Genomic DNA, 27586 nt, shown 5'->3' on the forward strand with positions numbered 1-27586 from the left:
CATTCTCAATTAGATACTCTTACATCATCTAATATTTCATCCACATCTTCCTATCCAGCAAATGATTCTGTCTCCATTCCTACCCGAAAATCCACAAAAAATAGAAGACCACCTGATTACTTGCAACATTACCATTGTTCCTTGATCAATACTAATGAAGTTACTCATTCTCCTCTGGTTGATGGTTCTTCAACAGCAGGTATTGTCTACCCTATTTCTCCATTCTTACCATATTTCAAATTTTCCAATTCCTATAAACATTTTTGTTCTTTTGTTGACTCTCTATATGAACCTAAATTCTTTCATCAAGTCATAAAACATCCTCATTGGAAGGATGCAATGGCTGCTAAAATCAATGCTCTTGAAGCTAATAATACTTGGATTTTAACTGACTTACCTACTAGCAAGCAATCAATTGGTTGTAAATAGGTATATAAGTACAAGTTGAAATCTGATGGCACTTTAGAGAGATATAAGGCTCGTTTAGTAGCCACAGGTTATACTCAATGTAAGGGCATTGATTATTTTGATATTTTTTTCCCCTGTTGCAAAGCTTACTATTGTTTGCTATTTTCATGCTTTGGCTGCTATTCACAACTAGGAATTACATCAACTAGATGTAAACAATGCATTTCTTCGTGGGGAATTGGATGAAGAAGTTTATATGAAATTACCATCTGGTTTTTTGAAACCTAGAGACACTCGGGTATGCAAATTACTTAAGTCTTTATATGGCTTAAAACAAGCTTCTCGTTAGTGTTTCTTTAAGTTTTCTTTCACTTTGATTACTTATGGTTTTAATCAGTCTAAATTTGATTATTCTTTGTTTACAAAGTATTCTAGTGGTTCTTTTATGTCACTATTGGTATATATTGATGATATTGTCATTGCATCTAATAATTCCACAACATTTGCCGACCTTAAGGCATTTACATTTCAAGCTGAAAGACCTTGCAATTTGAGGTATTTTTTGGGTCTTGAGGTGGCAAGATCTACTAAAGGTATTTCTCTTTCTCAGAGAAAAGATGCACTAGAGATTGTTATTGATTCTGGTCTTCTTGCTGGTAAGCCAGCCACTTCTACTATGGATCAGAATTTACGATTGTCCAAAACTGAAACTTTTAGCCCTTTACTTGATGATCTAGCATCTTATAGAAGGTTAATTGGTAGACTTCTTTATTTGACACTCACTAGACTTGGCATTTCTTATTCTGTGAATACTTTGAGTCAGTTTTTGGACCATCCACGCCAATCTCATCATGATGCTGCTCTCAGAGTTGTAAGATATGTTAAGGCTACTGCTGGTCAAGGGCTTTTTTTCGCAATTTATCTTCTTTGCAGTTGAAAGGTTTTTGTGACTCGAACTGGGCCACATGTCCTAATTCTAGAAGATCTGTCACTAGTTTCTACATCTTCCTTAGTGATTCACTGATTTCATGGAAGTCCAAGAAACAAGTGACTGTTTCTAGATCTTCTAGTGAAGCTGAGTATCGTTCAATAGCTTCTGTTTGTTGTGAAATAAAATGGTTCTCTACTTTACTTGCTGATTTCATAATTATTTTTTCCTCTCCATTTGTTTTTTATTGTGATAGTCAAACAACATTACATATTACTACTAATCCTGTTTTTCATGAAAGAATAAAATATATTGAGATAGATTGTCATTTAGTTAGGGACTTAATTCAAAATGCCACTGGAATTACTTTACATATTTCTTCTGAACATCAATTAGGTGATTTTTTTACTAAGGGTACGTTTGGTTACTAAACTAATCTCAACTAATTTCAACTCATCATTACAACTTTTTCAAATTTCAATACAAAATATGATAAACAATTCAACTTTTTCAAATTTTAAAATAATAATAATTTTAAAAAATAATATTCTAATAATATTTTATCATCTCAACTCAACTCAATTCAACTCACTTCAACGTCCAAACACACTCTAAGTCTTAAGAATAGATAGATTTCATAGTCTTTTATCCAAATTTGGTATTCTTAATTTACACACTCCAGTTTGAGAGAGCTATTAGTGTATTAAATTTATTTTTAATCACCTATATACACGTGCACCTTAATTAGTGTGTCATTCACTTTTACTATATATATATATATATTGTTTACTGTTTAATGCAATATAGGGAAGTATTCCATATCTTTCTATTTTGTGCCGTCAATCTCTCTCATCAAGAAATCTGAAATAAAATACAAGAAAACCAAAACTCTCACCCCTTGAAACAAAACAAAAAGTCTCCGATTTCCGCCAGCCCGGATCTTTCGCGACCTTGTTTGTTTCAGACAAATTTTCTTCATGCGCAGAGCCAAAAGTCACTTACCTCAATTTTTTATTGCTACTGTTCTATATTCGTGTGTATATATATATATATATATATATATAAATCTCCCCACGCTCACGTTTGAAAGAATCTCTCTGTCTCTCTGTCTCTCTCCCTGGTTTTTCGTTGGTTCACAGCCGAAACTGCTCGACCCTCCCATTTACAAACTCTCTCTAAAGTGACAGTTGCAGTTTCTGCCGCTGTCTTTGAATCCTGGCAAATGGGTTTGCGTTTGCATGTTTTGCGCTGATAAGAACCTCTTTCGATCGCTCCTCTATTTACCTTCAACTTTTGAAGCTCCTCAGTCCCATCAACTGGGTTTAGGCAAATTCAACTTCGTTATTATCGTCCTTCTGCTAGCTGAAGTGTATCTCGAAATATACTAGATAAAAGGCTTTTGGTAACGGGTACTTAAAAGTTGGTTTTTTTTTTTCTCCCTGATAAAATCTTATTTGTATTCGTTAAAATGATTGTGTTTGGTTACTCTTCAGATTTTGTATAAAGAAACAGCTGAAGAAAAAGCAAGAAACAATGGCTCCTACGACTAATTGGCTATCTTTCTCGCTGTCCCCGTTGGAAATGCTGAGGTCCGCCGAGTCTCAGTTCCTGAGCTATGAGAGCTCTTCCACTGCTTCTCCCCATTACTTGATCGATAGCTTCTATGCAGACGGTAAAACCCAACTCTTTCTCTCGGCGTAGGATCCTAAATAGGTCCTGTTTAGCTGCTTAGAAATTGGGAAAAAAATGACATGCTGGTATTAGTTTCTTTGATTTTCTCAGCAGTATCAGAAAAAGTTCAGTGTCGGGTGAAAAGCCGATCTGTTTCTATACTTTTGTTTGGTTGCTGAGAAAAACTGAGAGACGCACGGGTTTTGAATGTGTTTTCCCGGTTTCAAAGTTTAGGTTTTCAGCACTGCCCGACAAAAATGAGGCATAGGATATACATTAGCTCATTTAAATCACTGACGTCTTCTCAGTGCCCTAATATCGATAAATATTGTGAAAGAAATCTACTACTCCTATCTGCTAGCCTTTTTCCTTCTCTGCAATCATATAAATACGTCTAGGTTGATGGCAACTCGGATCGAGTTACTGAGTCACCTGGTCTATGATGGATGCCCCTGACTCATCACTTGTGTTTTCGTGTAGGCTGGGCTACCCCGAAGCCGCAAGTCTTCTACACAGAAGCAGAAGAAAGCCAAGCCAAAGAAGCTCATGCGCAAAGCTTAGCGGATTCATCTATTTTCACGAGCTACATTGACACGCAAAGCCAAAACCAGCCAATTCCAAAGCTCGAGGACTTTCTCGGCGACTCCTTGTCGATCGTTCGGCACTCGGACAGCCAAACTGAGACCCAGGACTCGTCCCTGACCCAAATCTACGACCAGGGCGCAGCATACTTCAACGAGCAGCAAGATATAAAAGCAATCGATGGGCTCAAAGCCATCTCTACTATCTCAGGCTCCGACGTTGCTGACTCGGCGTCTGTGGCGGCCAGGACCCAGAAGGTCACTTGTGCCGAGTTTGCGGGTCATAGTCCGAACGAGTCATCAGTGAACGAATTGGCCTTCACAAACTCTGCCAAGGGAGCTCTGGCACTCGGGGTCGCTCATCAGCGGTCTGAGAAGACCCTTGTCTCGGTTGAGTCTGATAGAACTAAGAAGATAGCTGATACTTTCGGTCAGAGAACTTCAATCTACAGAGGAGTCACTAGGTACTATGCATTACGTACCATAGTCTGAATTCCTCAATAGTCTTATTATTGTTTGGTATTTTCTCTCTGATTTTTTATTTTGTGGGGTTTGATTAATCTTGATGAAGATCATGCAACCACAAAATACCATATCTAGTTCTGATATAAAATCAGTAAGGTTGACAGTGAAAATAGATGGAAGAATTTTATAAGCACCACGATGCAGGGGGTTCCCTTAATATATATACTTTGAGAAAAGATGCTCGAATATATATGTGTTGAGCAATAATCTCATGTTACTTGTGACAAAGTCTTTACATGTTTTTAAAAAATAATAATTTTTTTTTATAGAGTTGATTTTATGAGATGAATTAAATTTATGAATTTTTTTTATAATATCAGAATTTAGGACGAATAAGATTCATACTATTTATTCCGTAATAAAAATTAAAAAAAATATTAACTTATATATAAAAGAAGATGTTGAAAAATAATCACATATTACTTATAAAGAAGATGTTAAATATGTTTATGAAAAATGAAGAATATGTGCATCTTTTCTTATATAGCTGAGAATTTCTTCAAATTGGAACTGAGAATAATTCCTAACAAATTTCCGAAGTTTTATTTTGATCATGTGCACTGCTGCAGACACAGGTGGACGGGTAGATATGAAGCTCATCTATGGGATAACAGGTGTAGAAGAGAGGGGCAGGCTAGGAAAGGGCGTCAAGGTCCTCTCTCTCTCTCTCTCACTCTCACTCAATTCCATTTGAATATGAAGCCCACACAAAATCTTTCAAACCCATCTTTTTATGATTGACGGATGGCATATACATGCAGAGATGGTACTTGTTCGTTACTTACACGGATACTGTTCTGAGATTTCTTTTCCCTTTCCTTTTCTTTCTCATTGATTTTATCAGTGGAGCCGCCATTTTTTTCTCGTTGCAGTTTTTTTCCCATTTCATTCTCTCACAGTCCTACACACACGCAGAATCTTGCTTCCGTATCCATACTTTAATGGTGATGCCAGTGAGTGAGAGAAAAAGTGATTTTAATATCCTAAACATTAGTCTGCGAAATTATTGAGAATCTTGACCTATGATCTTCTACACCTACCGAGGAAACAGTATATATGGAAAGTCACAACCATAAAGTTAAAAAAATAGAAAAAGAAGTACTAAAAATGCTGGATAAGACTGCATTTACAGCATCTAAAAACCTTAGAAGTTAGACCGTGCACTCTTTTCTCGTCATTCCTCAGGAAAGATGGGAGGAAATGACAATTCGCTGCAGATGGAAACGAACTATTATTTAATGAAATACTGAAAATATAATTAGAGATGAGATATTTTATTAAAAATTAAATATAATATAATTTTTTAATAATATTTTTAAATGATAATTTAAAAAAATTTAATTATTTATTATATTTTATATGAGAGTTTGAGAAAATTGTATTTATAAGATAAGATGAGAGATTTTGTATATAGCCTGAATTATTGTCCTTGAGCATGTGCTATAGCATGCAAATCACGTTGTTCTTTCTGTATTTTTAAATTCCTTGAAAAATAATATTCTGGGAGAAAATTTTGACCATAATCTTAACTAAAAGATTACATAAAAATAAATTTACAAACTGATATGATTTCATGAGATCCGTTAGATATATGTTTGGATAATGAGAAGAGAATTGTTTATTTTAGATAAAAGTTTAAAATATTATTTTTTAATATTATTATTGTTTTAAAATTTGAAAAAGTTGAATTGAGATTTAAAAAAATTAAATTGTTTATTATATTTTGTGTGAGAATTTGAAACATTTGTAATGATGAGATGAGAATTTTGTGTCTCATCCTACTTGCCAAACTTTACATAAAGTAACTTTATAATCTGACGTACTGCATCAAACTACATCGTTTTGTAAATTTACTTTTGTGTAATTCATTTGTATCAAAAGTATTTCTCCTTTAACTAATGCTCACATTCTTGCTTTTTGTTTTTTTCCATGTAACGCATGACCTTTCATATCTGGATTTTGCTGATCATCTTTGAATATGTTCTACAGTATACCTGGGTAAGAAGTTTTCCTCTTTACTTTTCTACATTTGCCTTTGAAACTGCATTAATCTAGTTCTGGTTTAAAGAATTCTGCAGTGTTTATTACTTGCTTAAAATCTATAACTATTCGATCCATCTCTTATGTATATCATTAGGTGGATATGACAAGGAAGAAAAGGCCGCAAGAGCTTATGATTTAGCAGCCCTCAAATACTGGGGTCCTACTGCAACTACCAACTTTCCCGTAAGAACATGTATATAAACAGTTTTCTCATGTTATAAACTGTTTCATGCAATGAGATTCCTCTGTTTCTGCATGGAAAACTACCTAAACTAGCAATTGCAATTTGCATGGAACTTAAGTCATCCAGCAAGTCGGGTTCTTTTCTTTAGGTTTCAAATTACACCAAAGAATTGGAGGAAATGAAACATGTAACCAAACAAGAACTCATTGCATCTCTGAGAAGGTAAGCTTTAATATTTCTGCCACCTGTTATTTATTAAAGTTTTGTATGTTTAACCTTATTCTTGATTAATTTAGCAGTAATATTTCTCTTTTTGAATCCTCATGTATAGGAAAAGTAGCGGTTTTTCAAGGGGAGCCTCTATATATAGGGGTGTGACAAGGTCTGGCTATTTATATGCAATTGAATCTATGCTTGATTGGAGTTGTTATATTGATTATGGAAGCTTTCTTTTCCCCATGCTTGCCTTATTTTGTTTACCCCATGCTTTCCTTATTTTGTTTAGTAGCATGTAATCTAAATTAGAAATTATAGTTGCAGTTGTGAGTGCGCAAGCGCCGTGCAATTATTTTGAAGAAAATGAATATATACGGGATCCACATGAAAAAAAAAAAATTTAATAGTGGACGCCACTCTTTTTCAAAGCGACTGTATGGTGCTTGCGCATTACGTGACTGCATGTAGCATTACTCCATATAAATTGCTACTAATTGGGTCATGTTTATCGTTTAATGCTCCAGGCATCATCAACAGGGTCGATGGCAAGCAAGGATAGGCCGAATTGCCGGAAACAAAGACCTATACCTTGGAACCTTTGGTAATTAATTAAATAAATAAGTTTAACGTTGGTTACATTGCTACAAGAAAAGAAGATCAGGGCTTTGATTGCAGACCAAGCTCCTTGCATGGAGAATTGGAGCCTGGGATCATCAGTTTCCTCTGTTCCAACTAAAATTGGACTAATTAGTTAAATTTTACTAATTATATGCAAGAATTGTTAGGAGAAAGACGCGTGTATAAATAATGACTTCCTTTTGTTTTGAATGGTGGCAGCCACTGAAGCGGAAGCAGCAGAGGCATATGATATTGCAGCCATAAAGTTTAGGGGTGCAAGTGCTGTGACCAATTTTGAGATGAGCAGGTATGATGTGGAAGCCATTTCCAAGAGTTCTCTGCCCGTTGGTGGGGCAACAAAGCGCTTGAAGCTCTCACAAGAATCAGAACAGAAACCATTCATAAACCCTACTCAGCAAGCCCAGCGCAGCAGTTCTGGCAGCAACAGCATCAATTTTGCTTCCATTCAGCCACTTCCTGCCATTCCTTGTGGAATTCCATTTGATGCAGCAACAGCACTCTATCATCACCACCTCTTCCAGCACCTTCAACCCAGAAACACCAGCACTTCAAACATTGCAACTCCAACCAATATATTTCCGCCACCAACACCACCACAAGCCGAGTTCCTCTTATGGCCTCACCGCTATTGCTGACATGTGACCAAGATAGCCAACTAAGCTAGCTCTTGTTGTGGCACTGCTGAAGCCGACGCATCTGACCTTTTAATTCCCAGTTTTCACTCTAATTCACCTCTTGATCTGGGGCTAGCCAGAGGCTAGGGGTTTTTTGTCAGAAGGTTGAAGTTCTAGTTACTGTAGGAAGCTGGATTTTGTAGCCAAAATATTAGTAGTCAATGAATTTCTGAATGAGGCACCCATCTAGTGTGACAGTATTCTTCCAAAGTATTTTATATGTAGCATTATTATGATTCCTTTGTGTTCTTCCTCCATTCTTGTTGGTCAGCGTAGAATCTTATGGACAGGACAGACTCGATCGTTGAAGCATGAGCCATCATCTTTGGTCAGAGCAGAATCTTGTGCTGATAGCTGACGTTTTGTTTTGTTTTTTTATTTTTAAGCTATCTTCCTTCTTCATCCATGGAAGGAAAATAGAAAAATTAATTGTCCAGGTCTACAGAGTTCCGACTTTTCTTTCTTTTTTTCTTTTTTTTTTTTTGGATCATTTAAGACATAAAATAAATAATAAAATCTATTTTCTTCCATTAACTTAAGCTTTTGAGACGTAATGATTTCACATTATATCAGAGTAAAGATTCTAACTTCGAATCTTGATTTTACACTCTTACCTTATTTAATTAAATATTCCACGTAGTGGACCACACTTGAATGAGAGTCTAGCCTACACGTAAGAGAGTGTTAAGATATAAAATAAATAATAAAATCTACCGTTTTTTATTAGCTTAACCGACGTGATTTCAAGCCCCTATGAATGAAAGAGTTTCGAAGGGATTCCTGAAATAAACTCAAATATCAAGGTTTGAAAAAGTTGGATTTTAACTTTTTAAACACTTTCAATTTCCAAAGAGTTCATTGGTGATTGGTCTGTTCAGCAGTGTTCCAAATGATACAAACCTTGTTAACATAACTGGAATATACAATAATGAAGAAATAGAGTTACTACAGGCTTTGAAACTTTAAATATATGGGATTTTCACTTTGCAAAATGCAGAACAAACACAATGGCATGCACACAATTTTTTTCCCCTTTCTATTTGGCGAGTATTTCCCTATGATTCTGGAATTTGAATCTATTCTGATTCTCTTTACAACAAAGCTATTATGCTGAGAGACTCGGAGAAATAACTACCAAGTGAGACTACCAATTCGTCCAATTTCAACTTAAAACTTTGCACGGCCTTACCATTTTCTTTTTAACTTTGACATGGACAAGTAACAATAAGGAACACTATAGAACAGATGCTGAGGAATTACTCCATCACTAGTTGCCTGTGACGATTGAGGTCGTTTAGATAATTGGTAGAAGTATAACCTTCCAGGTCACAAGCATTAAAAAGGGGTGATTTTGCAGCTACAGAAATTGGTCTTGGTTCAAGAGCTCCATCCTCGACCTTCAGTAGCTGCACAACCTGCATTGCACGCAGTTTTGCATCAGTACTCATTTGTGTATCTCAATCGCGATGAAGTTTACTAGATGATCTGAAACTTATAATATAGAAAAGTTCATACTCGATTCATCTGTGGACGCATCGAGGGTAAGTGGTGGATGCACACTGAAGCAGTGTACATGGCACGTTTCATCTCATTAGGATCATAAGCATCTCCTAATCGAGGATCAGATAATTCCTTGACATTATTTGTGTCCAGCAGCGGCTTTGCCTATGCATAACAAAGAAAACTGACTTTTCATTTATCTTTGTAGGACATATTTCATCATCTGTAAAGATATTAGCTATAAGTGACTTGGAAAGCTTAAATATTGCAGCCTAAGCTGCTGACCAACCAGCCAGTCTGCTCACAAAATTTACAGAACTTAGTTTGTAACAAGACAAGTTTATCTGCCCAAACATTGGCTGGACTTCGAAGTTTTAGCATATAAAAATACCCAGATGGCAAGGCTTTGTCGACATGAATCAACAGCACGGCGACCAGTAATGAGCTCCAGTAACAGAACCCCAAATGCAAATACATCAGTTTTCTCATCAACAACCCCATGCATAAAATACTCCGGAGCCAAATACCTGAAGTCCACATAAAGATTTATAAGCACAGAAGACTTAAACATCAAAACGATACTAACAAATCAATGAAGTTGCATGCTTAACCCGAATGTGCCCTCAATAGGGAAAACAACATGGTGAGCCCATTTTTCTGGCAGCCACTTTGCAAGTCCAAAATCAGAAATCTGCACGGTATATGTAAGTCACAAAATGTTTCTTATTCCATTTTGTGGACAACAGCAGTATACGTAAATGCTAACTTCAGTTCTTTTATTTGGCTTACACAAGTACCTGAGCATCGTAATCTTGAGTGAGTAACACATTAGAGGCTTTGATGTCTCTGTGGATAATGCGCCTGTGGCAGTTGTGATGGAGATAATCCAATCCTTCTGCTACCCCTATAGCCACCTTAAACCTTATCGTCCACTCCAGACACTCAGATGAACCTGAAATGCTGAATGGCTCATCATCAGCCAAATAAATCTATGATCACTGGTTTACATTATTTTTCTTAGATCTAGACTAGTTTATTCAGAGTCATATCTCATTCAATTCACCTGAACTTCTACTGCCATCAAACTACTTTGATTCCCACTGGTTTCAATTAAGCAAAAATTCTTCTACTATCTCTACTCTCACGCGGGTGGGGAGGACAGACTCTCCACGCAGTTGATATGGTAAGATTTGATATAAAAGTTAAGTTAAAATTAAATTTATCTTTCAAATCAAATCCTGCTAAGTTTCTTCCACACCTCCATTCCAGCTTGCAATTGTATATGTTCCTTGTGTGAACTACAAACAATTTGAAAAGTTGAAATAAACAGCACAATCAAACGACAGAGATCGAGACAGCACCAAATAACACAGATGCAAGGCTGCCATGCGGGGAGAATTGAAGGACAAGGTGCAGACCACCATCAGTTCCAAAACCAAGCAAACGGGCAGCATTGGGGTGGTTTATATGTGCAATAATCCCAACTTCTGACAAGAAATCACAAATCCTATCCTCATCTTCCTTCTTTTTCTTTGTTAGCCTTTTAACTGCTACAACTTGACCATCGGATAAGCATCCTCTGTACACCTCAGCATGCCCGCCTTTCCCAATCAAGTTCTCTGTCGAAGTTTTATGCAAAAACATAACATAGTCAAATTTAATAACCAACAAGCATTGACCAATTGAATTAGAGCTTAATACTACTAATTATAGCTAGCCATAGATAAGGACCCAAGTCTGATAAAAAGAACTAGTCAACACCCACTAATTTATGCCGGCATAAATCAAACTACTGGTCGCCTCTACCTTCATAAAGTTGGACTGCTGTGATAATGGAGGTGCGAAACTCGAAAAGAAAAAAGAAAAAAAAAACAGTAACTTGCACGGAAAGAAGATTAATCTTTGAGCCCAACATTAGTCACAAATACGCAATGCAATTCAGAATAGTTTTGAGTTAAACCAAAAAACTCACCTCTAACAAGCAAAATCAAGAAAACTGTACAGAATACGAGCGAGCTGAAACGATCACTGTACCGAAAGAGCTTGGACCCAGCATGGCTAGGTTTTCCTAGGTTCGGTATAGATAAAGTCAAGCAGCCAGGTCCCACAACCTATTCCTTACTATTTTCTGCCATCCAATCAAAGCTTGGTCAAAAAGATCGTCGCTTCCCAATGAAAAGTTTTAGGCCGGTTTCAGACACTGCCGGTTGATTTCAATATCTCAGTCAATAATGTAGTAGTAGTTGCTAGGTTCTACGAGGGAGTATCCTTGCAGAGTTAATTACTCTTTACAAAAGCCACATGGATTCAACTATAGGTCAAGTAGGCCGCCGGCGGTAATGATAGCTGCGTTCTCTCTAGTACAAACAACCTTATTTTTTTTATTTTTTTATTTTTTAACATATTTAAATATTTTTAAAAAATAAAAAATATATCAATATATTAAAAATTAATTTCTTAATTATTAAATAAAAAAATTAAAAAAATTTAAATATACTGAAGGGAACAAAATTCAAATTAGCATTTTCCTTCGTCTATAATACAGTGACAGTTTGTAATATACCTTTCATCAGTAGTATTGATTTTATGGTTACGTAGTTTAAATGAAATAAAATATTTTGTTAAAATTTAAATAAAATATTATTATAATATAATTTTTATTTTAAAATTTAAAAAATTAAATTATTTATTATATTTTCTATAAAAATTTAAAAAAATTATAATAATTGTATAAGATTTTACTTAACATAAATACTTGTGTATTACACAGAAGATATACATACACAATATGGCTAAATGACACAAGTATAATTGATCTGAAACTTTTTTAAGTGAGATTTAAACATGTTTATATCCAAGATGATTGGAAGATGTAGGTGTTTATGTTTGTAATAGAAGTGTATTCGAAAGAAAAAACAGAGGGAATTTGCTTGTGTTTACCGGAACTGAAATTATTAGTAGCGGCGGCAAGCTCGGCATAATCGAAGCTCCTCCAAGACGGCTTTGTTCTATGCGTTCCATCGTAGTCAATCCGATCGTCGGCGCTCCGAATCCGAGCTAACTTCCGGCTGAGATTCTTCCTCGAAGCATTGTGGCTCGTAGTCAGCAACGCAAAGGTGGAAAACCGCCTCAGAGATTTCCTCTTCAAGGCCTCGAACGCAGACTTCCACTGCCCCCCACCGCGGCTCTCTCGGAGCTGAGGCGGCGCCGCGGGTTTCTGCGTGGGAGAGATACACGAGCTGAAGCTACTGCTGCTCCCTGTGTTATCCGACGAGTCCGCAGGACCCAAAACTGGGATTTCCAGCACACCTCTTGGGGACTCCTTGTCGTCTTCGTCGTCGTTGCCGGAAATCTCCAGCTCCTTGATACTCACATGTGGTTCTAGTGTTTCTATTTCTGGGTTTTCCTCTGTTTCTCCTCTGCTCTCTACTCACATCAAAGAACAGCATCACAACGGAAACCCAGATTTTCAAAACATAAAAACAATTGAAATTAAAACAAAAAGCTCTTACCTTCAACAGACATGGTTAAGGTATCGGGTATCTTTTGTATCGAAACCCCGGGCAAGAACGACCGCAAAGCCTATAAGCCTGAATAGAAGATCATCGTCATTTCTCACAGAAGGAAAACGAAAGAGAAGAAACAAATTACAAAGAACAATATTTTTCTACATTTGAGGAGTCACAGAGAGGGGGAAAGACAATCGATGCAGATAGAGGAGAAGGGAATACGGGGGAGACAACAAAGGTTCGTTAGAAATGGTATATCTTTGGGAGTTGGTTATTCTTCGAAGGTTAAAGAGTAGGCGATGACCAGTCCGGTGACGCCTGGAATAATAATATGTGTACGTGCTCTGCCATATTCATATATACTTTGGCTTACTTGCCCAAAAAACTTTTCCTGTTATTTTGATTATTCGGAGACGCAATCTTGACCGTTGGCTCTTATAATTCGTATCGTATGTATTGCCGTGACTAACGGTTAAAAGCGCAGATGAAGATGGCGGCGAACCTAACAAACCATTACCGAATAGACGTAAGATTCCGAAATATGAGTAAACTATTATTTTAATGATTATTTACAATATAAATAATTTATTTTTAACAAAAAAATAATCATTTTCACATAAAATAATTAGTCATAATTAAACAGATTTTTAATAATAATAATTACCAAATATTTTCGAAAATTGGACTCGAAATTCTGTGATATACAGGTTGGTATGAGATATTAATAAACAACTAATATTTTTTTTATACGTTTGTAAATTAGTAATACTATCCTCGTAATTTTTAAAATTATTTTATTTTTCAAATTCGTGTATAGAGCACATATTTCATATAACTTAAATGATTAAAATTGATTTATATATAAGATTTAAATTTTTAAATTTATTTTTTAAATTAAATTATATCACTTATGTAAAGTCTGGTGTAGAAGTTTAAGAATAACAATATTTATTCTTCTACCATTTCATTATATTGTAATAACTATTAATAACTATTTAAATTTTAGAGACAAAATTATAGTGCTAATTTGTGATCATACTGAGTAGAGAGCGCATGCTCAAAAGAGTAAAAGCACGGCCGGCATGAGGCGAAAGACAAGAAAAACCTAAAGCAAGTACTGAAAGGTTTGTGTTGGCTAACAACATCATTACAAGACATTTGGCACGTATAGAATTTGGTGCTCCATGAGTGCTATATATATATATATATATATATATATATATATATATATTCGGAATCAGGAAGGTAATCATAAGCAAAAAGAAAAGAAAAATGGGTAATTTTGAAAACAATTTTCACCCCCTGATTTCATTCACTTTTAGGATGCGATTAGTTACCAAACTCACATTAACTCCTCTCAACTCATCATTACAATTTTTTCAAATCTCAATATAAAATATAATAAACAATTCAACTTTTTCAAATTTTAAAATAATAATAATATTAAAAAATAATATTCTAACAATATTTTATCATCACAACTTAACTCAACTCAACTCACTTCAACATCCACGCACAAATTCTCATTTTAGAATTCGTAGGTTTATATATACAAGTCAGTGTCTAGATAATCATATAACATATTAAAACTCATTGATTCAATAACCCATTAACCGTACTCAACTAAAACACATGTAACCTATTTTATTGCCTTTATAATTTATCAAGTTTATTCCTTGTATTTTGTTGAGCTATCTCATCATTTATTTTATTGTATTGACCTACCCAAATATTTTACATGTTAAAAAGATATTTAATTATATTATCTTTACTATCAAAACAATCTCAGTCAATTTATAGACATTAAGATTTTAGGTTCTGTTTAGATATAAAAACAGTTTCATCTCATCTTATCATTATAACTTTTTCAAATTTTCATACAAAATATAATAAATAATTCAAAATTTTCAAATCTCAAAACAATAATAATAATAATATTAAAAAATAATATTCTAATAATATTTTATTCAACTTTTAATTTTTATATAAAACCATCTCATCTCATCTCACTACTCAAATGGGGAAAATAAAATATTTTCTGCCATTTATGATTGGTAAATAATAAAGAGGGAAAAAAAAACTTTTTTTTATCTTATAGTGGCTATTGATTTTTTAATATATATCTATTTTGCTTTTCTACAGCTAAACTCTTCTAACATTTTGCTATTGCTTTTCTAATAAAGAAAAAAAAAGGACTATTTATCTTATTATAATTATTGACTCTTCCTTATTTATCCTCTTGGCTTTCTATGATCTCTTACACTTTAGGCCTCGTAATGATAAGATGAGATGTTTTGTATATCTAAACTGGACCTTAGACTCTATGTGACATAATAGTCAAATAATTATTCCCGCGTATTGCATTGCGACGGATTAAACAAAAGCAAGAACATAACTTGGTAGTAGCTAGGCTTATAATTCAACTACAAGAGTCAAACCCCATGATTGATTTTACCTGTTTAATGAAGTTTTTAATTGACAATTAACCGCAAGTAAACAACATGGAGTTTTGACTTTTGATGAGTGCATGCAAGAACCATACCAAATTAATTTCCACTTGAAGAGTATGTGTATATATATGTACTCCATCTGCATAAAGATGTCATTGTTTTAGCATGCAAGCTGTCACAATCATATTGTAAAAAAAGGGGGTCGACTTGTACTGAAATCAACAAGCTGTTAAATTACAACTTTGATATATTGAATTAGTTAACAAAGCTAGCTACCTCTTCTGCTATCGTAATCAATACATTAATTGCATTAAATTTTAGAAGAGTTCTATCAGTGTAAGTGGGTGAACTAAACCCGTTAAGAGGTTTTGAATATGCATATCATCCCAAAACCCAAACCCACCAACCTCACCAAGTCCTCAAGCTCGACACTTCATGAGGTAGGTAACTATGCATGTAAGCGTGTTTAATCTTTTAAAAACTCAAAATCGATAAAAAAAAATAGAAATGTTTTAGTCATAAAGATATCACACAAAAATAAATTTGTAAGCTGACGTAAATTGATATGATACATTAGATTGTAAATGTACTTTTATTATAAACGTATTATATAAAATTATATCAATTTATAGACTTATTTTTATAAAAAAAATTATCCCGTGTCTGCTCTTTTTGTATTTTAGAGAGAGCTAAAGAGTGGACTCTCGAAGCTAAAGAATAATAAAGGTAATGTAACTGTTACTGCAGCTTTCAGAAGACCAATTTCAGACAGGCTTTGGTGCTCCAAATTGAAGGGTGGGACACCAAATCAGAAGAGAGAGAGAGGGAGAGACTGTTGTGGAGAGAGTGGAATGATGGGTTGGTTAAGGTATGCCCTCCCAAGAGCAAAAGATGGATCAGTTGCAACTCAACCTAATAATAAAAAACAGGAACGGCTGATTGGTGTTGAGCAAACATGTGAGATCATGCAATATTCTGACAAAGAGAGAGTTAAGTATTTTGGGACTGATTGTAAGCCCCACTTGCCAAGACTCGACAACAAAAACTAGGTCTCTGCGATCATGTTAAGTGATTCAGATAAGGTCTGACTATACCAAATCCTCTCAATTGATAGAGAAAATATATTTACAATTGTGAATTGTGTAACTACTACATAATCGTTTTGAAAAAAATAAATAAAACATGAGATCTACATAAAAAAAAACTAATTTTTAATAGTGGACCTCATTATTTTTCAAAATGATTACGGATTATTTACGCACTTCACGATTGTATATAGAATTACTACAATTGATAATGGTTCTTTCGTCTATTACCTACATTTCATAATCTTTTAACTTCGTTTGAATGTTAGGAATATCTTAAAATATTTATGAATAATAGTAAAATAATTTGAGAATATTTAAAATTATTTAAGAATATTTGTATTTCCTAACGGACCATTAATCTCTAAGGTGAATGTCAAAATTAGGTTTAAAAAACTCTGTCGTTTTTTATTTTAGTAAAAAGATCTGAGCTTGAAACATTTACAATCAATTCTTTTGATTCAACTCTTGTTAGAACTACCAATGATGATATTCCCATATATCACCAATTACACTTTGACATGTGGCACAGCAAATGTCATACCAGATTCTGATTGTTTGGCACATGCCAGTAATAGCACACATGGCATGTTATTAGTGAGTCCCATAGATAGGAGTTAATTGTAATAGGTTTCAAATTAAAGATTAAAATGCTAAGAGTAATGTTATATGTATTTATAATTTTATTTATATTTTTATTTATAAGACTCATTTTATTAGTATATTTAGCATTTCTCAAATGCTAAAATTGAAAACTTAAGAAAGGCTTTCCAAATGCCTAAAAGTTCAAGTATTAGTACTGCCTTTAAGGGCTGACTTAGATAGTAAGATGAGATGAGATGAGTTGAATAAAATATTATTTTTTTGAGATTTGAAAAAATTAAATTGTTTATTATATTTTGTGTAGAAATTTAAAAAAATTATAATGATAAAATGAGATGAGATGAAATCATCTTTAAATCCAAACAGGCCTTAATCCTAAACCAAATTCAGTTGGATGAGAACTAATCATTTTTGTGATGCCCAAAAATAAGGTTGGCCCAAAAGGCTAAAATGTTCAAATTTTTCTAAAGCAGCTGAAGTCACGGTGTTTTAGTTTGTTAAGGCAACTTTGCCTGTCTTGACGGTGACTTTCTTCACACCTCCATCGACATGCAGGAATGGAAGACTTTATTGTAGCCATAAGCTTAGTTATTAAGGCGATCTGTACTTGGTTCAGAGTAAACAGGCCTAGGCAAGCAACACATCAAGGTTTGGGCTGCTACCCTCTAGCTTAGATGCAAAAGCTAAGTTAAGAAGCCCAATTGCGAGTACCAGCTCCCCACCAATTGACACAAGACATTTGTCAAGTTTAGGCCCTAATCTAGGACCACGTCTGACCATCTTTGAAGGTAAAATATTTTCGTTTGGTTAAACATATGAAAATAAATGAGTAAGAAATTTATAAATAATAATAAAATAATTTTTGAATAATAAAAGATATTTATAATTGTGAATTGTGTAATCACCATGTAATAGCTGTATAATCATTTTAAAAAAAGTGAATAAAATATGAAACTCACATGAAAAAAATTAATTTTTTAATAGTAAATTCTACTAATTTTCAAAGCGATTATGCAATAGTTGCACAATTTACAGTTGTATGTATAATTACTTTTAAAATTATAGGAATTAATATTTTTACATAATTAAAAAAAATTGAATAAAAAATTATAAAGTTAAAAGAAAAAATTTGAAATTTGAAATTGAAAAATATTTATATTTGAGTTATGTTTAAATATTGAGATGAGATTAGATCATTTCAAAAATTTGTGAAATCAAAGCTGGGCCTACATGTATATAAATCATAGCATTCATATTATTTAAATAATAATATTAATTTATAAAATTTAAATTTTCTCATTTTTGTATAAATGTGAGTTTTGCTTTAATACATATATATATTTATATAATAAATTATGAATTTTTATAATATTTATTTTTTAAATTAATATTTTCTTTGTTTAAAACATAATATATTTTAGTAGATGAAATAAATTTATACAATAAGTTGTATAATAAGTTTCAGAGTAATGGTAGTAGTGGTATATTTCCCACATTTATATTAAAAAAATAATATTTGTTATTAAAGAAAAAAAAATTTTCACCTAACTTTCAAATTTATCTTTATCAAAATAATATCTTGTGCATTCTATTTCGAAGCTTTATATATTTGAAAAGATTTGATTAATTAAATAAAAAGTAACGTTATATATAATTATAAATTGTTTAAGTCTCGCTAATGTTTTTAAAAAAGAGTTAAATTTATAATTAAAAAATATTTATATTTGAATGGTATTTAGATGTTGAGATGAGATTAAATAATTTCAAAGATCTATAAAATCAAACTCGGCCTAAGTGTATATAAATCATAACATTCATTTTATTTAAATAATAATATTAATATATAAAATTTAAATTTTCTCATTTTTGTATAAATGTGAGTTTTGCTTTAATACATATATATATATATTTATATAATAAATTATGAATTTGTATAATATTTAGTTTTTAAATTAATATTTTCTTTGTTTAAAACATAATATATTTGAGTAAATAGATGAAATAAATTTATACAATAACCTCATTTATTTTCACATATTAGATGAGATGAGTTGAGATAAAAGTTGAAAATTTAATAAAATATTGTTAGAATATATTTTTTTAATAATATTTTTATTTTAAAATTTAAAAAAATTAAATTTTTTATTTTATTTTGTACGAGAATTTAAAAAAATTATAATAATTAAATAAAATAAAATGAGATGAGTTGAGATATGTTGTAAAAACAAACGAAACACTTTCAGAGTAATGCTGGTAGATACAGGTTTAAGAAATCTTTAGATGTATATATTTCCCACATTTATTTTAAAAAAATAAAATTTATTATTAAAAAACATAATTTTTTTCACACTATTTAACTATCTTTATAAAAATAATATCTTGTGCATTCTATTTCGAAGTTTTATACGTTTGAAAGGATTTGATTAATTGAATAATAAAAAAAAAGTTATATCAATCATAAATTGTTATTTTTTCAAAAAAGAGTTAAATTTATAATTAAAAAACGTAGTTCTCCCAACATCGAATTCTAAACGGTAAAACGCGAAGCAACCGCGTCGTGTGAGTAACAGTGATTGTTACGCAGGAAAAAGAAAAACCAAGGGCTCTAATGGGGGAGGAAGGTCTGGGATACTACGACCTGGCCAGAAAGCTCGAGACCTGCGGGGTGTGGCGCTCATGGCTCGGCGATTCCAGTTACGCCGCTTTCGTCCACTCCCTCGCCTCCCCTTCCAATTGGGAGGCCTTCATGCAGGTCGACGACTCCAAATCTAGGGTTCAGATCCACCTCCAACTCCGGGTGCGGGCTCTCCTCTTCGACAAAGCCAGCGTCTCTCTCTTCCTCCGCTCCAATCCCTCTTCTTCTTCTTCGTCGCTGGCATCTTCTTCTCTTGCCGTTTCGAAGCTCAATCCGACTTGTGAGTTTACAATTACAATTACATTTTCATTATTCTTATCGTGTATGGAACTTTGGCTTGTAACTGATGCAGTCGTTTCAGATTTGCAATTGCACGGCGATGACGTGTACTTCACGCTGGAGAATTCTGCACAAGATGGAGTTCAACATCGGGATGGTGGTGTTTTGTCCACTTCTGCGTCATCCAAGGTTCTCGATTCCTCAATTTCATTCACTTCGGTTTCTAGTTGTTTTCCAAAGTTATTTTGTATTCAATTCTATAGGAGAAAATACTTTGTGAAAAGTTTCGCACGACAAACTTAGTTAAATCGTGTTGTAACCTTGTTGAGTGGTGATTGGTTTAAGAAAACTGACAAAAGGACAAGGAATTGGCATCAGCTTGACATTCACTCGTCAATGACTCGAGCGGAGCGCATGTAGAAAATTCGCTCAACATGCGCTCGATTAGTTGCTCGAGTTAAAGCATCAGACAAAGATTTTGCTCGATAGGCACTTGATTCATGGCTTGAGTGATGATTGAACACAACTTGCGCTCGACACCTCACTCGAGTGAATGTTCAAAATTTTGACTTTGACTAGGGTTATACGTCGTGTTCCAAAAGGGCCTATAAAAGGAAACTCAAGCCTTCTTCATTTGGTAAGCAAAGTGGCCAGGAGCAATAGAAAGATAAAGAGAGCTAAAACTCCATTTTGCTTCTAAGGTGGATTTTCACATTGAATATCAAATTTCCATCTTTCCATACTTGAAGTCAAGTAGTCCATTGGTGTGGACTTGTTCTTTGGCCGGAAGGGATTCTGGAACTGCCATTGAAGCAGAGATCGAGAGGTTATTATGATGAAGCTATAAAAGGCTGGAGGTCCGGAACTGCATGCGTGTAGAGATTGAGTGGGTCACTCGGGGTGTTGCTAGCTAGATTTAGCTACTACAAGGGTTGTGAGTTTTTCTAAATTGGTTGTAACAAACTAAAGTTTTGTAATGGATTTTACGTGATGACTTACACCCGGAATGATTTTAGATTTTGAAGATGTTCTTCAAATGAGTTTCCACTTTGTGACCAAATTTGACCAAATTGTTGTGTTGATTATTTGTCTGTGAATTGTTACATTAATTGTCTGTTTGTTTGAAAATATTTTTAAATAGTCCAGTAAAATTTAAAAACACCTATTCAACCCCCTCTAGGTGTTATATTACATTAGAATCACTGGTTTTTCAATTGGTATTAGAGCAGGTCCACTCCGCTAGGATTTAGTTCCTGAGTGTGATCTTGTTTCAATTGGTTAGAATGGATAGGTCCCAATCATTTGCATTACCACCATACTTTGACAGTAGTAAATATGCTTACCGTAAAGTTTGAATGAGAGTCTTTCTAAAAGGAGGCTGCTAGAGACACAAAGGGATCCCACAAAGAGAGTGCCACATCAGTGTGCCACATGTCCATTTTTCCTAACCCTTCATTTTCCCCTTTTCCTCTTTTCTCTTTCCCCTTCAGCCGTGCTCCTCAGCCAACTTGCTCTCCCAGCCACAGCAACGTCGCTGCCGTAGCTCGCCGGCCACTACCAGCAGCCATTCCCCCTCACCGGTGACCTCCCGACCGGACCCAGCCCTCCACAGTGCAGCCCCTCTCCCTCTCCTCCTCCCGAAATAGAGCCCCTCTCACACGGTTTCTCCCTCTCGTCGTTGCCAGCGCCGCTGTCACAGCCCAACTGCACCACCGCACCCAGCCCCTCGTCGGCATAAGCTTCTCCCCCAACCACCGGAGCCCTTCCCTCTCTCCCTTCTCCCCGAGCAGCGTCTCCCTCTCTCAATAAAGTGCCTCCCTCTCTCCCTTATCAGAGCTCCACGCCGGCTGTGCTACTTGGACTGCCGACGTCTTTTGTCCACCATGAGGTGGTCCCCGACCACCATGGCCAGTGCGGCAGGGGAGCGGGCATGGAGAGATGGCAGGGGCTGGAACGGGGGGAGGGGGAGAAAGGAAAAGAAAAAAAATTGGGGAGACGCAGCACACTAGTGGTGTGCCACATCAATGTGTGGGATTCCTTTGTGGAATCCCTTTGTGTCTATAGTGTTTTTCTTCTAAAATCTATAGATGAACCGGTATGGTTAAATATTGCAAGAGGGTGGAAACGGCCTGTCACAATTGTTGATGGAGTTGAGATTCCAAAAAGTGTTGAAAACTGGACAAGAGATGAAATAAATGATTGTAATTGGAATAGCAAAGGCTTGAATGCAATTTTCATGGCCGTGTCACTTGAGGAGTTCAAGAGAATCTCTATAACTGCTAAAGAGGCATGGGATATTTTGGAATTTACCTATGAAGGTACTAGGTTTGTAAAAAATTCCAAACTCCAAATGTTGACCACTAGTTTTGAAGAACTCAAAATGAAAGATGATAAAATATTTGACGAGTTCTATGCCAAGTTGAATCACATTGTCAATTCAAGCTTTAATCTAGATGACAAAATTTCTGAAAATAGAATTGTGAAAAAGGTGCTCAGATCTCTGCCTGAGAGACTTCGTCCTAAAGTCATTACAATAGAAGAGAGCAAAGACCTAGAAAACATGAGAATTGAAGAGTTGGTAGGCTTTCTTCAAATCTATGAATACGCTTTTCCTCAGCCATGGAAAAACAAGTCCATTGCTCTCAAAACAGTTAGCAAGGATTGGAATGAATCATCTAATGATTATGAAATGAGTGGTAAGGAAATAGCCTATTATGCTATAAAAATTAGGAAATTGTTCATTTTCTGAAAAGGCCCAGAACCATGGAATGTACGAAAAGAACAAGAATTGTTTTGAGAAATTCTAAGGAAATTCCAGTTCAACAGATAAGGAGGGAAGTTCTTTCTAAGAAAGACACTAAAGCTATCAAGGACAGGGTGCTAGCAACTTACAATGTCATGCTTTTTGACACATTTGCGTTGTGTATGCCAACTACAAAAGGGCCAAAGAAAAAGCAATGGCTACTTCACTAATTAACAGTGAGTCTGAATCAAGTGACTTAACAAAGAACTCACATTCAGAATAAAATCTGAATTACATGGCTTTTGCCTCATCTATTGGTGGCAAAAGTCACAACAGGGAAAAGTGTTTGTGTGATACCTCATATGATAAAGATAAGGGTAGGTGGTGTATGAGATCTCACATTGTTTGGGAAAGAGAAGTTTTTGCTCTTTATAAGGTTTCAATGGGGCTGCAAGTGTATCATTGACTAATGCTTTTGGAGTATAGGCCAATTGGTTTGGGTCTTCTATTGGGGTGTTACAAATGGTATCAGAGCCTTATCCCAACCAGAAATGTGGAACTTAAGCTGTGCCACCTATGACAGATAAGCCCGACGAGGACGTAAGGAATTTAAGCGGGGGGAGATTGTGATACCCCATATGATAAATATAAGAGTAGGTGGTGTATGTAATCCTACTTTGTTTGGGAATGAGAAGCTTTTGCTTTTTATAAGGTTTCAATGAGGCTCTAATTGTATTATTGACTAGCCCTTTAGGAGTATAGGTCAAGTGGTTTGGGCTTTTTATTGGGGCGTTATAGTCTGATTATAAGAGCATATTTGGAAATGAATCCAGGTATGAAGATGAATTGCAGGAAGTTTACGAAAAGCTTTATAAAGAGTGTTTGAAATTGAATAAACTCAACAAAACAAATCTTGAGAAGCTAAAACTCCAAAAGTGAAAAGGAGTGTCTTCAGGACAAACTAGATGAAGCCATGGGTCTAGCAGATCAATTACAAACAAGAAATGTCCCTTGAAGAAAAAGTCAAAATTCTGGAAAGTAAGTCTATTTTGTCAAACACTTAACTTTAGAATTCTCAAATGGGACACAAAAACTTGATAAAGTATAGGAAAGTCATCAATGGGCCTAGACCACTCTTGTCACTTGATGACTTTTGTATACTCAGAGATTATCAAGCTTTTGTGTCCCATTTGTGAATTTATGAAGTTTAGTGTTTGACAAAATCAATTCACTTCCAGAATTTTGACTTTCTTCATATCCCTTTCTTCATTTGAGAATTTTTATAGGTTGACCCTTTTCTCTATATCCCTTTCTTCATCTGCAAGGTTACACCCATCTTTAGAACTTTTCTCAAAGATTTCTGAAATTTTCAAGAAGTATTAAGGCCAATGTATCTTTCCTGTCTTGTCTCTATATAAACATTGATACTCTCAATGGGAATAATAGCTATCTTTTCTGTCAGATTTCTACATAGACGTTGATGTTGTATGGTTACCTATCAGTGTACACACACACACACACATATATGCACGTAGATGTTGTATGGTTCCTTCTTTCTCTATCAAACTCCTTTTGCTTGAGGCATTACATATCAATGTGCTCTTTGTAAAAGGTTTAATAAAGCCAGCTACTTCGAACGTGCATAGTCCTTATCTTCCCCCACGTTCGTGCAGTTTTTCTAATTGAAAATGAGTTCTAGGTTTGAGTTAAGTGATGGACAGAAACATATAATATTAGTAATGAGTCATATTATATTGGAACAATTGGTTTAGAGATACTGCCATTCCTTTTCTCAAAAAAATTTGCATTAGTTGGCCAACATTGTGCTTAATTTTGCAGATTCAATCAAGGGCAGCTTTTAGTGGCGGATCAAGATATGGGGGACCTGAGATTGATAATGTACCCCAGAGATTCAGGAATGGAGAGTTGCCTGAAACATGGTATAATCAGTTCATTGAGAAGTATAGAATTAGCAAACGTTATAGTTTGTCATCAGCGGACCATGACTTAGACAAACGTACACCGGAAGAGATGTCTGCTTATTTGAGACTTATTGAGAGGCATAAGAAAAGGCGTATGGCATTTAAGGAGGATCACTCCATGGGCTATGGGAATTCCACGTTGGAGAATCAGTCAAACTTGCATCCAAATTCTGTATTAAATGGCAATAGTTTAATTGAAGATGATGCACCTCTTTTCCCAGAGACAATGTTTACATTAAACTGTGTACCTGACAGTGCATTCCCCCACACAGATAGAGTGGAAGAAAACCAGAAAGTGGAGTTCTATGGAGTTCTTGATACCTTGCCTCAAATTATGACCAGGAATCCTATGATGATTGAGAGGCTCGGTATCAGGCCTGAGTACCTCAGCATAGAACACGGAGGAAGCTTATATCGTGGAAAAATTGGGTCTGAAGGGAACAGGAAACATCTTGGTCCAGAGCAAGCGTCACTAATGTCTCAAAAGGTTATAGCACGCATGTTGGCAAGTGTGGGGTTTGGTGGTGCCTCTGAAGTTCCAGTGGAAGTCTTCTCTCAGCTGCTGAGCTGTCATGTATGCAAATTAGGCCGAATATTGAAGGTACTTACTGATAGTTACAGAAAGGAATGTTCAGCTACTGAACTACTTAAGATGTTTCTTAAGACATTGGGATATAGGTATGTTTGAAATCTCTTTTAAATTTTGGTATCAGAACATCATTTTGTTTTATTTTCAAGTTCTTTTTTATTCCCTTATTGCTGAGAGATTAGGACTCTAAAGTTATATTTTAATTCGTGTTTGTGCACATTCCTGCCTACGGTTTATACACAATCAACTTACAGTTGCATACTTAGTTCATTTGGATTATAGGTTGAACAAGCAATCTCTGCTCTCTCTCTCTCTCATAACTGCTTTCAAAGCCCTTTTTATTCACTAGTTCTTCCAGAATAAGATTGGATATACCAAGAGACAGTTAGATACCCTTTCGATAAGTATTCCTTTCCAAGCATACTTTGCTGTAGACACCCTTGCAGCAACTTTTATCCTTTAAAGTTTTAAACCTTAAATTAATTGGAAAAGGACGAAATGTTCTAGGGAGCACGGATCTGGTAGCCATAGACGATTGCATTGTTTGATGAAGGCTTGATTGGACTAATTAAATGGTTTTAAATGGTTCATTATTAAATTTAATAGCTGATAATTTTATAAAATTGGCTCAACACAAATCAATGTCCCAAAAAAAGGCCATAATTGGAAAAAGAAGGATTTAGTATTAAGTCCGACATGGTCAAAATATCAGTAAATAGGCTTTGGTCTTTTATGTTTATCTTTCCCTCCTTATTTTACTTATCAAAAAAAAAAAGTGTTTATCTTTCCCTCCTAGTAGGTCTAATTTGTTTCAGATTTGCATGTGCTTGTCTTCTACATCACTTAGATCAATTCAAACGTGAATTTTCTAATTATTTATTGTCTAACATATATCTCTCTCTCTCTGTGCTAGTAATTTGGGGCCTTTAGCTGAGCATGTGAAGGATGGCTCCAGGAATTTTGTTCAACCAACTCAGCAACAACTTCAGGAAATCCAACCACAATTGCAGTCACAGCACCATAATTCTCTTCTACTTCCCCAGCAAGTATGTGCTCTGAATTTTAGTTTCATACTGCTTCTGTTCCTTGGATATTTTTTGGGTATTAAATGGAATTCCAAAATTCAGCTAGCTTAATTCAAATTTTAGTTGGGTTTTTTCGTCCATATCATGGTATGGTTTCTAACCTTTAACTGACCGTGTTTGCCCTTTTTCGGGGGATCATAGAAAGAAATGTTGTTTTAAAACAATTATGCACCTGTGATACCTTCCGTGTTTCCTTAGTGCAATGCTATTTGCATGGACTAAGTTTGGCAGGCTGGATTCTAGATTTCGAAAATTCTCCTCTATGTTTTAGAGCCAATCTATCATTAGATTTTCTACTTTGACCTTACATGATTTCGCAATATGATTATTTTTTTCCTCTTTGTTGAGTACTTGGTGTGGCATTATTAGCATGCTGATTCCATTGCAATTTTTGGTGAACCTACAGATGCCTAGACAAATGCATCCACAGATGCAGCAAATTGTTCATCCCCAGAATCTGGCTTTTCAGCAACAACAGCAGCAGCTGGCTGAAAGAATGAGAAGACGTCAACCTTCCACTCCTCGCCCTGTTATGGATATTGAGAAGGACAGACCAATGGTGCAAGTTAAGATTGAAAACCCAACTGAATTACCAATGGATGGTAATGCCCTGAACTCTATCAATGCCAGGCATACCCAAATGCAATTCCGTCCGCAACAAGTTGCTTCAATGTCGAATCTCCATGCACCGGGGAGTCAGTTTAGACAAATGTCTTCCCTTCAAATGCCCCAAATCCAGACACAGTAAGAAAAACTCAAGATTGTTTTCTGCTAATGACCATCAGTATAGGATATTCTTGGTTGAATTTCTGTGAATTTCTTGTTCCCATGCAGGAATATGGGCATTGTTAGGGCTCGGCCTGTAAAGGTGGAGGGCTTTCAGGAATTGATGGGTGGGGAGGCTACATCAAAGCATGATACGGAGGAAAATAGGCTCGTGTCCCCCTCAAGTAAATAACTTTTGCTAGTATTTGGTCATTTGTTGTAGACACAGGTGGGGTAGTTTTGCCTTTGGCGCTTTTTTCTGCAATAGTTTTTGCTGTTTTCGCTGTAGAAGCAGCTTTTCTTTCTGATATAAAGCTGACATAAATATGAGTACTTTTGTACAGTTTGTTTACGAGAATTGACCTTTCTAAATTAAAATATCGTCTTGTTAAAATATACGCATTTTGTCTGTAGTGGCTAGCCCGTTTCTGTTCTATATATGCCACATGGATTAAAAGCCCCATATTAAAATTGGGGCTGTACATAAATTTT

At 35.0% G+C, this 27586-nt stretch overlaps 3 protein-coding genes across 4 annotated transcripts; 2 read left to right on the forward strand and 1 right to left on the reverse strand.

Moving 5' to 3' along the window:
• The first annotated feature begins 2204 nt into the window (after window positions 1–2204).
• On the forward strand, window positions 2205–8105 carry LOC121262242 (AP2-like ethylene-responsive transcription factor AIL6). The gene is made up of 10 exons (XM_041164640.1): window positions 2205–2745; window positions 2830–3008; window positions 3488–4052; window positions 4683–4765; window positions 6103–6111; window positions 6251–6339; window positions 6489–6562; window positions 6672–6722; window positions 7081–7157; window positions 7394–8105. The coding sequence occupies exons 2-10, from the start codon at window positions 2870–2872 to the stop codon at window positions 7828–7830; spliced, it is 1524 nt and encodes a 507-aa protein (XP_041020574.1). The 5' UTR covers window positions 2205–2745; window positions 2830–2869; the 3' UTR covers window positions 7831–8105.
• A 629-nt stretch (window positions 8106–8734) lies between these two features.
• Window positions 8735–13244, reverse strand: LOC121263809 (receptor-like cytosolic serine/threonine-protein kinase RBK1). 2 transcript variants are annotated; one of them, XM_041166889.1, is made up of 9 exons: window positions 13041–13231; window positions 12882–12959; window positions 12310–12795; window positions 10731–10988; window positions 10167–10321; window positions 9981–10060; window positions 9761–9896; window positions 9385–9534; window positions 8735–9284 (listed from the first exon to the last, which is right to left on the reverse strand). In XM_041166889.1, exons 2-9 carry the CDS (start codon window positions 12892–12894, stop codon window positions 9126–9128), a joined length of 1437 nt encoding a protein of 478 aa, XP_041022823.1. In that variant the 5' UTR covers window positions 12895–12959; window positions 13041–13231; the 3' UTR covers window positions 8735–9125. The 2 variants fall into 2 exon arrangements, 1 of the variants encoding a protein (XP_041022823.1); XR_005940349.1 differs by having other exon boundaries at window positions 9143–9284; window positions 9385–9553; window positions 12882–13244.
• A 6019-nt stretch (window positions 13245–19263) lies between these two features.
• On the forward strand, window positions 19264–27487 carry LOC121262137. Its single transcript, XM_041164550.1, has 7 exons — window positions 19264–19269; window positions 19601–19931; window positions 20013–20119; window positions 24513–25333; window positions 26158–26290; window positions 26736–27073; window positions 27164–27487. Exons 1-7 carry the CDS (start codon window positions 19264–19266, stop codon window positions 27285–27287), a joined length of 1860 nt encoding a protein of 619 aa, XP_041020484.1. The 3' UTR covers window positions 27288–27487.
• Window positions 27488–27586: the final 99 nt, after the last annotated feature.

The sequence above is a fragment of the Juglans microcarpa x Juglans regia genome, chromosome 4S, assembly GCF_004785595.1.
Source record: "Juglans microcarpa x Juglans regia isolate MS1-56 chromosome 4S, Jm3101_v1.0, whole genome shotgun sequence".
NCBI lineage: Eukaryota > Viridiplantae > Streptophyta > Magnoliopsida > Fagales > Juglandaceae > Juglans > Juglans microcarpa x Juglans regia.

Coding starts and splice junctions, on each gene's coding strand:
- LOC121263809 (XM_041166889.1), bottom strand. Junction 10,061..10,166: donor CTCAAGATTACGATGCTCAG/GTACTTGTGTAA, acceptor TATACCGTGCAG/ATTTCTGATTTTGGACTTGC. Junction 9,897..9,980: donor CCTATTGAGGGCACATTCGG/GTTAAGCATGCA, acceptor TGTGGACTTCAG/GTATTTGGCTCCGGAGTATT.
- LOC121262137 (XM_041164550.1), top strand. Junction 19,932..20,012: donor TTCGAAGCTCAATCCGACTT/GTGAGTTTACAA, acceptor CAGTCGTTTCAG/ATTTGCAATTGCACGGCGAT. Junction 25,334..26,157: donor CTTAAGACATTGGGATATAG/GTATGTTTGAAA, acceptor TCTCTGTGCTAG/TAATTTGGGGCCTTTAGCTG.
- LOC121262242 (XM_041164640.1), top strand. CDS start 2,870: ATGGCTCCTACGACTAATTGGCTATCTTTCTCGCTGTCCCCGTTGGAA. Junction 6,563..6,671: donor CTCATTGCATCTCTGAGAAG/GTAAGCTTTAAT, acceptor CCTCATGTATAG/GAAAAGTAGCGGTTTTTCAA. Junction 6,723..7,080: donor ATATATAGGGGTGTGACAAG/GTCTGGCTATTT, acceptor TTAATGCTCCAG/GCATCATCAACAGGGTCGAT.